This window comes from Hemicordylus capensis, chromosome 15 (genome assembly GCF_027244095.1).
Source record: "Hemicordylus capensis ecotype Gifberg chromosome 15, rHemCap1.1.pri, whole genome shotgun sequence".
Taxonomy (NCBI): domain Eukaryota; kingdom Metazoa; phylum Chordata; class Lepidosauria; order Squamata; family Cordylidae; genus Hemicordylus; species Hemicordylus capensis.
The window spans coordinates 5,246,876-5,259,000 of NC_069671.1; the positions used below are offsets into that span (position 1 = coordinate 5,246,876).

The 12,125-nt window shown below is 49.3% G+C and overlaps 1 protein-coding gene across 1 annotated transcript; it reads right to left on the reverse strand.

Annotated features, from left to right (window-relative positions):
* Nucleotides 1-7,998: 7,998 nt before the first annotated feature.
* CLDN5 (claudin 5) lies at nucleotides 7,999-10,772 on the reverse strand. The gene has a single exon (XM_053280482.1). It carries the CDS (start codon nucleotides 10,462-10,464, stop codon nucleotides 9,772-9,774), a length of 693 nt encoding a protein of 230 aa, XP_053136457.1. The 5' UTR covers nucleotides 10,465-10,772; the 3' UTR covers nucleotides 7,999-9,771.
* Between the last annotated feature and the right edge of the window lie 1,353 nt (nucleotides 10,773-12,125).

Below are 12,125 nucleotides of genomic sequence, written 5' to 3' on the forward strand. Positions count from 1 at the left end.
GGGGGTGCAAAGAGAGAGTTTGAGGAGCTTATAGCTAGGAGTGTCAAGGGGAATAACAAAAACTTCTTTAAATATATCAGAAGTAGGAAACCTGCCAGGGAGGCGGTTGGACCCTTAGATGATGAGGGCGTGAAAGGGGTGATTAAGGAGGAGAAAGAGATTGCAGAGAAGCTGAATGAGTTTTTTGCATCTGTCTTCACGGCAGAGGATACTGACCATATACCTTCTCCGGAAATGAGCTTCTTAGGTTTCGAGGCTGAAGAATGGAGCCAATTTGAGGTGACAGGGGGAGATGGTTCCAAACTGTCTGGGAAAATTTGGAATTTAGGATGGACAAAAGGAAGTACTTTTCCCCCACACAGTGAATAATTAAACTATGGAATTCTTTGCCATGGGATGTGGTCATGGCCACCAGCTTGGATGGCTTTAGAAAGGGCATAGACAAATTCATGGAGGAAAGGTCTGTCAACAGCTACTAGTCTGGTGGCTGTGGGCCACTTCCAGCCTCAGAGGCAGGATGCCTCTGAGTACCAGTTGCAGGGGAGTCACAGCAGGAGAGAGGGCATGCCCACAACTACAGCCAGTGGGCTTCCCAGCAGCATCTGGTGGGCCCCTGTGTGTGTGAAACAGGAAGCTGGACTAGATAGGCCTTGGGCCTGATCCGGCAGGGCTGTTCTTATGACTCGGAAATATCTCTGCTAACTGAGCAAAGAGGCACCTTTCAAAGTGGGGATCTTTTATATCTAGCAGGGGGAGAGCAACTGGCCCTATCCATCCCCAGCACAGCATCCCTCCACTGGCTGTTGCTGATGTCTGCTTTATATTTCTTTTTAGATTGTGAGCCCTTGGGAGGCCATCGTATTTATGTATTATGTATTTTTCTAAGTAAGCCTCTTTGAGAACTTTTTTTGTAGAGCAACATATACATATTTGTTGTTGTTGTTGTTGTTGTAGCATCAGTGGGAGTAGTAGTATTGTCTACTCTGACTGGCAGCAGCTTTTCAGAGCCTCAGGTTCTTTCCCAGCCCTACCTGGAGATGCCGCCAGAGATTGAATCTAGGGAGCTTCAGCATGCAAAGCAGACTCACCAACCGTGAGTTACAGCCCCATCCCCACGACATCCGTTTCTTTTGCCTAAAGCAACCCTCTGCATGTGTAGAGGAGAGTCCAGTTTGGATCAGGGCCATGATGCAAGGACCATGACGGCCCAAGATACCTTTGCTCCCGAGCCGAATGCTTCTGCCTTCTCCTTTTTTGAAGCCATGGCAGGGGATGGGGCTGTGTCGCTTAGTGACAGAACATCTGCTTTGCACGCAGAAGGTCCCCGGTTCAATCCCTGCCAGCATCTCTGGATAGCAGGGAGAATCACGTGGAGAAGCTGCTGCCAGTCAGTGCTGGCAATACTGAGTTGGATGGACCGATGGTCTGACTCACTATAAGGCAGCTCCCTATGTTCCTATGAGGTCCACGAGGCAACAAGGGACCTAGGAAGCTGCCGTATACGGAGTCAGACCATTGGTCTATCTAGCTCAGTATTGTCTACCCAGACTGGCAGCGGCTTCTCCAAGGTTGCAGGCAGGAATCTCTCTCAGCCCGATCTTGGAGAAGTCAGAGAGGAAACTTGAAACCTTCTGCTCTTCCCAGAGTGGCTCCATCCCCTGAGGGGAATATCTTGCAGTGCTCACATTTCTAGTCTCCCTTTCATGTGCAACCAGGGTGGACCCTGCTTAGCTAGGGGAACAAGTCATGCTTGCTACCCCAAGACCAGCTCTCCCCTCAAAATGCTGATGGGGCATTTTGCCACCCCACCAAGGCCCAATAATCTGCTGCTTGAGGCAAGCACTTTACCTTGCCTCATAGACCTGTGCAAGGGAAGCCGAGTGGTTAACTGTGCTGATTCCCCAGTGCAAATCACTGAAGCTGCTATCAGCTTCCTTCTGCTTCAAGCGAAGCGGAGGGGGTTCGATTCCGGAGCGCAGATGCACGACAAATATCCCGCTGTGCAGGAAGGGGAAATGCTACTTTATACATCCCGCTGCAAACATGACCAAGTGTTTCCCTTTCCCTTCGCCTGCTGACGGGTGCGTTTCCCTTCACTGCCCAGACAGGTTGGAACTAGATTAGCCAGGGGCTTATCTGGAGGGTCCAGTCAAAAAACCCTGATGAAGCCAACAGACCCCATTTCTGGTGCCCACGGTGGGGTCTTGCAGGGAGGCAAGCAACCACAGCTGACTCTCAAAGGAGCTCAAGGGGAAAAGGGCGTCCCTTTTCTGGTGCGATTGCAAAACCGGGGTGTCCTTGCATATACTATGGAATGAGATCTTCCGTTCTAATATCGTCTTTTGTTGTGGGGAAAGAATTCATCCATAAATGCCGGCATGTCATTTTCCCCAGCCTGCTGGCAGCAACCCCAAGGGCAGTGATGGTCAAACATGGCGCTCCGGCTGTTGTTGAACTACAACCCCCATCACCCCCAGCCACAATGTATTGGCCATTGTGGCTGGGGGTGATGGGAGTTGTAGTCCAACAACATCTGGAGAGCCAAACTAGAGAAGCCCTGCATTGAAAGCAACGGGGTGCAGCTGGACAACATCTGGACTCAAATTGAGCTCTTTTTACAAAAATAATAATAATAATTAAGCAGGGCATAATCTCATTGGTGGGAGATTTGCCAGATTGGTTTTTTTTTCTTGTTTGTGACATCCCTAGTCTGAACCTGCCAGGGGGGAGTCCTGAGAAGCAGAGACCCCCAGAAGCAACAACCCTGGGACCAGCCCTGAACCGGAGTCCCCGCTCACCCTTAGAACCGGCCTCTTCCACACCACAAACCTTGCCCTCTCCCATACCTGCACACCAGGCATTTGGAGAGGAGAGCTGGTCTTGTGGTAGCAAGCATGACTTGTCCCCATAGCTAAGCAGGGTCTGCCCTGGTTGCATCTGAATGGGAGACTTGATGTGTGAGCACTGGAAGATATTCCCCTCAGGGGATGGAGCCGCTCTGGGAAGAGCAGAAGGTTCCAAGTTCCCTCCCTGGCAGCATCTCCAAGACAGGGCTGAGAGAGATTCCTGCCTGCAACCTTGGAGAAGCCGCTGCCAGTCTGTGAAGACAATACTGAGCTAGATAGACCAATGGTCTGACTCAGTATATGGCAGCTTCCTACATTCCTACCAATGCGAGAGGGCAGTGCCTAGGAGGGATAGTCCAAGCCTGAGGACATGTAAGACCTTATCCCAGGTCAGGTCCTTATGGGAGCAAATGGCTCTACTGCCGCTCTCCAGGGTCCTGAAGCCCTGATGGCCTCTCCTGGCCTCTCCTGTTGCTGATGAACTGTGGCACTCTAGATAACAGGGCAGCCTTGAAAACCTGCTCTTCGACAGCAAGTGATCCAGAGGTAGCAACGAGGCCAATAAAAAACCCAGAACCTGGACCCAGCTGCAATTTTGTACAGCTAGTTACTTGCCACTAGTTGTCCCAGAATGCGAAAGGGGATGTGTGTCCCCTTGAAAGCCGTGTGGCGCAGATGGGGCTGCATTTGAGGATGCTCATGGGATGCCCATTCAGAGGCTCCCAACAGATTTATTATTCCATGGATTGAAATCACTTATGCCCCACCTTTCAGTAAAACAGCTCCTGCACACTGAATTCCTCCTCTCTGAATCAGGGCACAAATGTTGTGCCTTGGGTGCAGTGTGTTCCCTCTAAGGCAGGGCTGCTCAGCTTTGGCCCTCCTGCAGATGTTGGCCTACAGCTCCCATCCTCCCTTTGCTATTGGCCACTGTGGCTGGGGATTATGGGAGTTGTAGTCCAAAAACAGCTGGGGGGGCCTACGTTGAGCAGGCCTGGTGTAGACCAAGGCTGCTAAACTTTGGGTCTCCTGCAGATGTTGGTTTACAACTCCCATAATCCCTGCCTATTGGCCACTGTGGCTGGGGATTATGGGAGTTGTAGTCCAAAAAACAGCTGGGAGGCCTAAGTTGAGCAAGCCTGCTCTAAGGTGCGCACATGTGTGCATGCTCACATGTTTTTTTAATGTCCACTCAGTTCATTTTAGATCCCACTCAGGAAGGCTCCACTCTGAATGCACATGCGCACACACTGCCTTGATACTGCCGCCCAGAACAAAACTCATTCCGCACACAGATGAAAACAATTAGAGAGAACATTGCTTGGGCATGATCCAGCTAGCCTGTTTCTATGTTCTTATGGGAAGCTGTAGTCCAACAACATCTGGAGACCCAAGTTTGAAAACCCCTGGAGTGTTCCCCAAATGGCATTTTTTAAAGATTTTTTTTGTGGGGGGAAACAGTTGTTGTTCTAACAAAACCATCGATCATCTGAGCTCGTGTAGGTGGCCAGTGGGGGTGGGTGGAGTGAGAAGGATGCAAATTTATAACTGAGAAGTTCATCCAAGGATTAATTTGCTTTTTAAAAAAAAGTATACATGTGTAGCTGAACAATCCAATCCCAAATTACAGCGTTGAACTGTTTCTTCCCTTCCCCAAAGGTATACAATTTAAGGATGCATATCTAGCTTTTCAAGGTTGCATTTTAGTTCGTTGTTCAAAATTACCATTGTGAAATAGAAAATATCGACCCGTTGCACTTGATATGCACACGTCTTATTGTCATAATGCAGGCAGAGGACACATTGAGTTGCTGGCATCTCCTGTGTTTCTGTTTAGATTGGGAGAGTCTCTGGGGCAGAGAACCACCTTCTCTTCACTTTTGCTATGTAACCCACTTTGAGAATATTTTGCTGTTGCTGTTCAAAAGCAGAGCAGACAGCTGCTCCATCAATAATGAATGAGCCACCCCCTCGGTCAAAGGTCGGCCTCTCAAGTGATCCTCTCCTCACTGGGCCAAGGGGCACCTCTTCAGAATAGCGGCTCTCTTCTCTTTAGCAGGAGGAGAGCAACTGGCCCTATCCAACCCCAGCACAGCGTCCCTCCCAGTGCTGTTGCTGTGGTCTTCCTTCTGCTTCTTTTTAAATTGTGAGCCCTTGGGTGGGACAGGGAACCCTCTTCTTATTCTTGTTTAATGTAAACCTAAAAAAAATAAAGTTATTATTAATGTAATAATTAAAGGTAAAGTGTGCTGTTGAGTCGGTTTCGACTCCTGGCGCCCACAGAGCCCTGTGGTTGTCTTTGGTAGAATACAAGAGGGGTTGACCATTGCCTCCTCCCGCGCAGTATGAGATGATGATGCCTTTCAGCGTCTTCCTATATAGCTGCTGCCCGATATAGGGGTTTCCCAGAGTCTGGGAAACATACCAGCAGGGATTTGAACCGGCAGCCTCTGGTTTGGTAGTCAAGCCATTTCCTTTACATCATCATCAATAATAATAATAATGTTTACCTGCCTTCCCTCAACTGATGTGGCAAGGACATACGGACACACAACAATTCACCCTGAATAGGCATAAAAGTCTCTGAAAGGCAGACCTGTCTAAACCACCAACAGTTTCTGCTTCCCCATCTGGTTCCCATTTCCCCTTCCATTATGATTCATTTCTATTTCTCTCATTACGGCTTCCTTGTTTGCCTTGGTTAGCAACCTTGTCTTTGATTTGTATTGTTCGCATTGTGTTTAATCTGAAGAGCTTAGAAGAGGAGTGTGCCAGGCAAGTTAAAGGGCATGAAAGGAGGACCGTGATTTTGTGTGTGAGAGAGAGAGATCTGGAGGACTCTTGCATGAACAATGCTCATTAAAAGAAATATATTATGAAAAAGTGGGAATTGGATTTAGAGACGGATGTGGGACCCAAGTGTTGGAGAAAAATGGAATAAAAACTGCCTTAAATTGCTGTCTTTGGCTATCAGGGAATTAAAGCTAAGGTGATTACTAGATAGTATAAATATAGAACACCACTCCCATTGTCACACATGGTTAACAATTATTCACAGTGGAGAAAATGCAGGGTTATTGGCTCAGATACTTGTACATGTTATAGTTGTCCAAGGATAAAATGTTGTTGATGAGGAGTTCTGCAGTATCTACAATCTATAACCAATATTCAGTTACAGCTATTTTTATTTATTGTTTACATGTATATCCCGCTCTTCCTCCGAGGAGCTGAGTACATGCTTATTTTTATCCTCACGACAACCCTGTGAGGTAGGTTAGGCTGTGAAATACATGACTGGCCCAGAGTCACCCAGTGAGTTAAAGGTAATAAGTCTAGCTGTACCCATGCTGACTGAGAACTTTTAAAAGTGGTGATTCTCTTCTATTTAGCAGGGGGAGAGCAACTGGCCCTATCTAGCCCCAAAACAGCATCCCTCCAGTGGCTGTTGCTGGTGTCTACCTTATTTTTCTCTTTTTAAGATTGTGAACCCTTTTGGGACAGAAAAACATCTTGTTTTTTCATGATCCCTACCCCATATAAATTACTTGGAGAACTTTTGTTGAAAATCAGTATATACATATTTGTAGTAATTTGTTTTTAGATGATTAAAAATTTGTAGGTAGTGTAAAATGCTTGATTTTACTGCTAGTAACAGCAGCAAAGATTGTTATTGCAAAGAGCCAGTGTGGTGCAGTGGTTAGAATGCTGGACTAGGTCCAGGGAGACCCGAGTTCAAATCCCCATTCAGCCATGAAACTAGCTGGGTGACTCTGGGCCAGTCACTTCTCTCTCAGCCTAACCTACTTCACAGGGTTGTTGTGAGGAGAAACTCAAGTATGCAGTACACCACTCTGGGCTCCTTGGAGGAAGAGTGGGATATAAATGTAAATAATAATAACAATAATAAAGAACTGGAGGGACAAAGGTCCTTCCACAATTAGATTTTGATTTGATAAGGTCTGGGATCTTGTCATTCAATACAAATTGTCAGAGCATATAGAAATATGCTCCACTTTTTTTGGAAAAATAAATGTGTTTTTTAAAAAAGCAAGATGTCTAGAAGTGTGAGCACTGTAAGAGATTCCCCACAGGGGATGGAGCCGCTCTGGGAAGAGCAGAAAGTTTCAAGTTCCCTCCCTGGCAGCATCTCCAAGAAAGAGCTGAGAGTGTTTCCTGTCTGCAAGATTGGAGAAGCTGCTGCCAGTCTGTGAAGACAATACTGAGCTGGATGGACCAACGGTCTGACTCAGTATATGGCAGCTTCCTATGTTCCTATGTCTACTTGCACATAGTATGGTCATCCGCACACTCAAAAGCTGTGTTCTACTCAGGCTTGAGCGTTGTGTGTGCTCCTAATTTTCAGCTATATGGAAGCAAGGTAAGAGGAAAACCTGGGCAGAAGTGATTGTGAGGAAACAAAGCAGGAAGAAAACCTAGGTTGCTTTTCCTCCTACCTTCTATTATATTTTAAACTGTATTCTGAAAGAAAATATTGGCAAAATCATGCTTGCTGAAGGTTACTGTATTTATATTTCTGTCTGGTCGATTACGGTAATAAAGATTCCACCTTGTTTTCCTCCCACCTTGCTTCCACACAACTGAAAATTGGGAGCACACACAGCTCCCAAACCCAGGTAGAACACAATTTCTGATTGTGTGAATGACCTCCATGTACACTCAGGATCCGGTCTCATATAGCTACTCGTCTGGAATTTGCACTATTGGCATAACACAAGAGGGAAAGAACTGTGAGCAAAGGCGTGGCGCTAAAGAGATGCCAAATTGGGTCTCCTTCCCTTCGAGAAGGCCAGCCTGTGGATGCTGGCTGCCAAAGATCTTCAGCAAACTCTGGTTCGCTGGATGTGAGTGAACCGCCTTCCACCACCAAGCGGCCCTTTGAGCCTTGAAATTAAACAAATACTCAGAATCCAGAAAGGAAACAAATGGCGGCGGCTACGGAAACTGGGCGCCGTTTCAACACAGCCACAGGGCTGTGGCACGGAGAAAGCAGAAGGGGCATCTGACGATCTTGCCCATCCCAAGAGAGAAAATTGGGAAACTGAGGAAGCAGCACAAGGCACCATTGCAAAACCCCAATTCCAAAAGCAGAAGCCAAGCTTTTAAAAACAATTGACAAACAGGGACACTTGAGAAACGTTAGGCATTTTTGGGGGGGCAAACAATTCTCTTTACTCAAATGTCATTTTTGTACAGAAAAAAAAAGACATGCAGTCATAATATATAAATATGAAGATATATAAAATATATAACAATCTTTGCAGTGAAAACACTGCTCATCACGACAGAGGATTAAGTTACAGTATGAAATTGTTGTATAAAGCCCAGTACCAGTACTGTCTCCCATGCGAATCCCACTGAAATGAATATGGCTTGCTTAGGAGCAAGGGTGTACATTAGAGCCATGTCAAAAGTCTGAATTTGAAGCAAAAACAAATGGATGACTCAACCCATTTCAGAACTGGGGTGAATCTTAATTTGTAATTAAAATTGCAGCAAAAAGCTGAACACTGAAATGGTAATTTTAAAAATCCAGGTCTGAAGTGCATCTTCTTTGTATTGACGTATACCGAATTTAAGGAATTCAGCTCTGAAAGGCATCTTTTAAAAATTGACGAACACTGCAATGCTAGTTTAAGAAATTAATCTCGGAAATTAATCTCCTTCATACTGATGGACACTGAAATGACTAAGAAATTCAGGTCTGAAATTGAGCTCCTTCATATTGGGTTACATCATACACTTAAAAAGACATGAAGGCAAATTTAGATGAAGGAAATCTTGACCATTGAGTGACCTCAGAGAGCCACAAACCACATACTCTAGGGTGGACCTGCAAAACGCCACTGACTTCAAAGTAAGTCCAGTTGGGACTGGATCTGTTGCCACTGGGATCTCAGCAATGCCCCGGCTACTCCAAAGGATGTAATCTGAGACCAGTCAAAAGAATTTGACTAAGAAAGTCAGTCTTCCCCACCAAAAGAAGTGCACCATTTAAAACACCTTTCCATATTAACATTATAAGTCCTATTCACACATTACGCTCAACACAGCCGTTCGCATGTTGAACGCAGGTTAGAGCAGGACACTTTCCTATCTGTACCCTGCATTTGAAGGGCCTGTGCCCAGGTTCACTTTTAAAATGAACGCAGGTACAGTCGTTCACACAAACACATGTAGACGAGTGTACACACATCAGAACGCAGATACAGCATCATCTCTGAAGAGCACTAGAGCCACACTTTTAAATCCTGCAAAATCCCTTTGGTCCTTTGAAACATTAGAAGTCCAGGCAAGGACCCCCGCCCACCCCTTTCAAACAGATGTCTTGTCTACAACCAGAACTGTGGACATTTTTTTCCAAAGCGATCTGCACACACTTGCTTTTGCCACCCATATTGCTACAAGGAGATGTTTTAAACCACAAATCAGAATGCAAGCACTCAGTTGACATATGATTTCAAAGGCGGGGGAAATAAAGGAATCCCCACACTGCTGACCGTCAAAGCAGAAAACGCAACTAACCACAGGAAAATGCCTGGACGTCTTTTTTTTTTTTTTAAACAGTAAAGTTTTACAGGCACAAAGAAAGCAGTTCAGCGGAAGGAGTCTGTGTGTGGAGGGGAGCCATGCTTCCCCTGCCGGGAGCCTTCTGCAGCTCAGCCGATGCCTGGAGACCGCCCCCACCCCCGCTAAATATTGGGGCTGGAAGGATCTGAGCTGCCGGCCCGGGCCCAGCACCCTCCAGTCCTTGCGTCTGCAGGCAGCAGCAGCAGTAGAAGCAGCAGCAGAGTCTGTCTTTGCAAGCCGTCGAGAGCGGCCTTCACAGAACGGGTCGAACAATTCTCCGAAATATCCTCTTCGACGACGATCCAGGCATTGGCGAATGTCCTTCCCCAGGCCGGCTTCAGACGTAGTTCTTCTTGTCGTAGTCCCCGTTGGCGGTGGCAGCGGCGCCGCCGGAGACGGAGGCCGCCCCCGGCCGCCTGGGCGCCGAGTACTTGACCGGGAAGGCGGAGGCGGCGGCGGCGTCCAGCTTGCGGGCCGAGGCGACGATGAGCGCGCCCCCGATGAAGAGGAGGGCGGCGCAAGCCCAGCCCAGGTAGAGCGCCGGGCCCAGCTCCATCTTCTGGCCGGCGTGGATGTTGGGGTCGTGGAAGGTGGTGATGACGATGTGGGCGAACCAGCTGGGCGGGATCAGCACCAGCAGGCCGCAGAGCAAGAAGAGGGCGCCGCCGGCCCGGGCCACCCACGCCTTGGCGCCGCCGCTGCCGCTCAGGCAGACGGTGCACTGGGCGCCCACCACGGTCACCAGCAGCGCCGCCAGCCCCAGCAGCACGCCCAGCACCATCAGCGTCCGCCCGGCTTGCAGCTCGGCGTGGAGGGCCAGCACCGAGTCGTGCACCTTGCACTGCATCTGCCCGGTGCTCTGCACCACGCAGTTCATCCACAGGCCCCGCCAGCTGGTCTGCGCCACCACGATGTTGCCCTCGATGTGCGCCGACACCTGCCACGAGGGCAGCACCGTCACCAGGATGGAGCCCGACCAGCCCAGGATGGCCAGCGTCAAGCCCAGGATCTCCACGGCGGCCAGAGACATCCTCGAAGGCGCGCGCTCGCTCTCTCTCTCTCCTGCTCGCCCTCTCGGGGGGTCTTCTGCGGGAGGCGGCGGCGCTCTTGCTCCGGGGCTCACGTCGATCTGCAAGAAGAAGGGGCTGCGCTGGGCGGCTCGCCTTCTCCGGGACTCACGTCGATGATCGCGGGGAGACCTCCTGGGCAAGAGGCGGCGGTTGCCGCTGTCTTTGTGCCGGGCTCACGTCGATTGCGGCTACTCTGCTCCTGTGCGCGCTCCTCTAGCCCGAGCTCTCCTCCTCCTCCTCCTCCCAGACGTCCAGCTCTCTGTTGTATGGTGCTCAAGGGCTCGCCGGGGGTCTTTATATAGGCAGAGCGCTCCGACCGTCGAAGGAGGGGCAGGTGCCTCCCTGCCCCGCCGCCGCCGCCTGCGGCCAATCAGAGAGCGGCCACCTGCTGCTGGCAGCCAATCGCGCGCTTGCGAGGCAGGGGTTGAAGCGAGGCTCTGCCGCCTGGAAGAGGCGTGTGTGAGTGAGTCAGGCGTGGAGGGTGAGGTCAGCGGGGAGAAGAGGGAAGGCGGGGGACCTGGAGGGGGGCCGGCTGGGCATGTCCGGCGGGGGGTGCGAGGGCAGGTACTTCCCAGCCTGAAGCAAGTAGGAGGCTTTCTCCGATGGATAAGGAGCGGGGAGGATATTGCATTGTGCTAGGGGTGTGTGAGTGTGTGTGATGCAGCAAAGAGAAAGGGACGCCGAGTTCGACAGCACTCCGGAGAGGACCCAGTGACCTCGACAACAGAGAAGCCCGCTCCGACCTCCCTGTGGGGGTCGTGGAAAGGATCAGAAGTCAGACTCAATCTGAGCCACTACACCACCACACCTCAACAGGCTTGATTGCTGCATTTTCCCAAATCCAAGACAAGGACACCCACACCCCCAGTTCTCTCCGGTAAAATATGGGAGGGTCGTCTTAAATTCAGAGTCCCCTCTTCTTATAACCTGTATGTAACCTCTGTCTCTTAAGGCATCCTCTTAAACTCAGAGTCGCCTTCTATCAGGGTGCCATGTCCATGTCGTCTATACATTCGCTCGCTCTTCTGCGGAGTGTGTTGCAAGAACTTGTAAATGTAAAAATAAATAAATAAATAAATAAATAACTTGGACATGTGGCAGAATCTCCGATTCTCACTGTGCCAAACCAGCATCCAACTGAGATCACCCAGCCCAGTTCAAATCTAAGATTACCAATCTCAGTTGAATGTTGGTTTGACGCAGTGGCAAACTGAGATTCCTGGAAATTTCCCAGGACACACTTCATGGAAGCACACACGCACACGTGTGCCGGGAATCCATAGATCCCTGTGCAACTGACATTAAAGCGATTGTGAGAAACGGCCCATAGAATTCCACCGGACACTATACATAGGAAGCTGCCTCATTTGGAGTCAGAGGATTGGTCCATCTTGCTCAGCATTGTCTGCACTGACTGGCAGCAGCTCTCCGAGGTTTCAGGCAGGAGTCTCTCCCAGCCCTGCAGGGAGATGCTGCTAGGAACTGAACCCGAGACCTTCTGGTATCAAAGCAGATGCTTTACCACTGAGCTACAGCCCCATCATCCCCTAAGAGGAATATCTCACAGAAGACAGCACTCACATGCAGCCACCCATCCAAATGGAAATTGGCAGCTACTGCA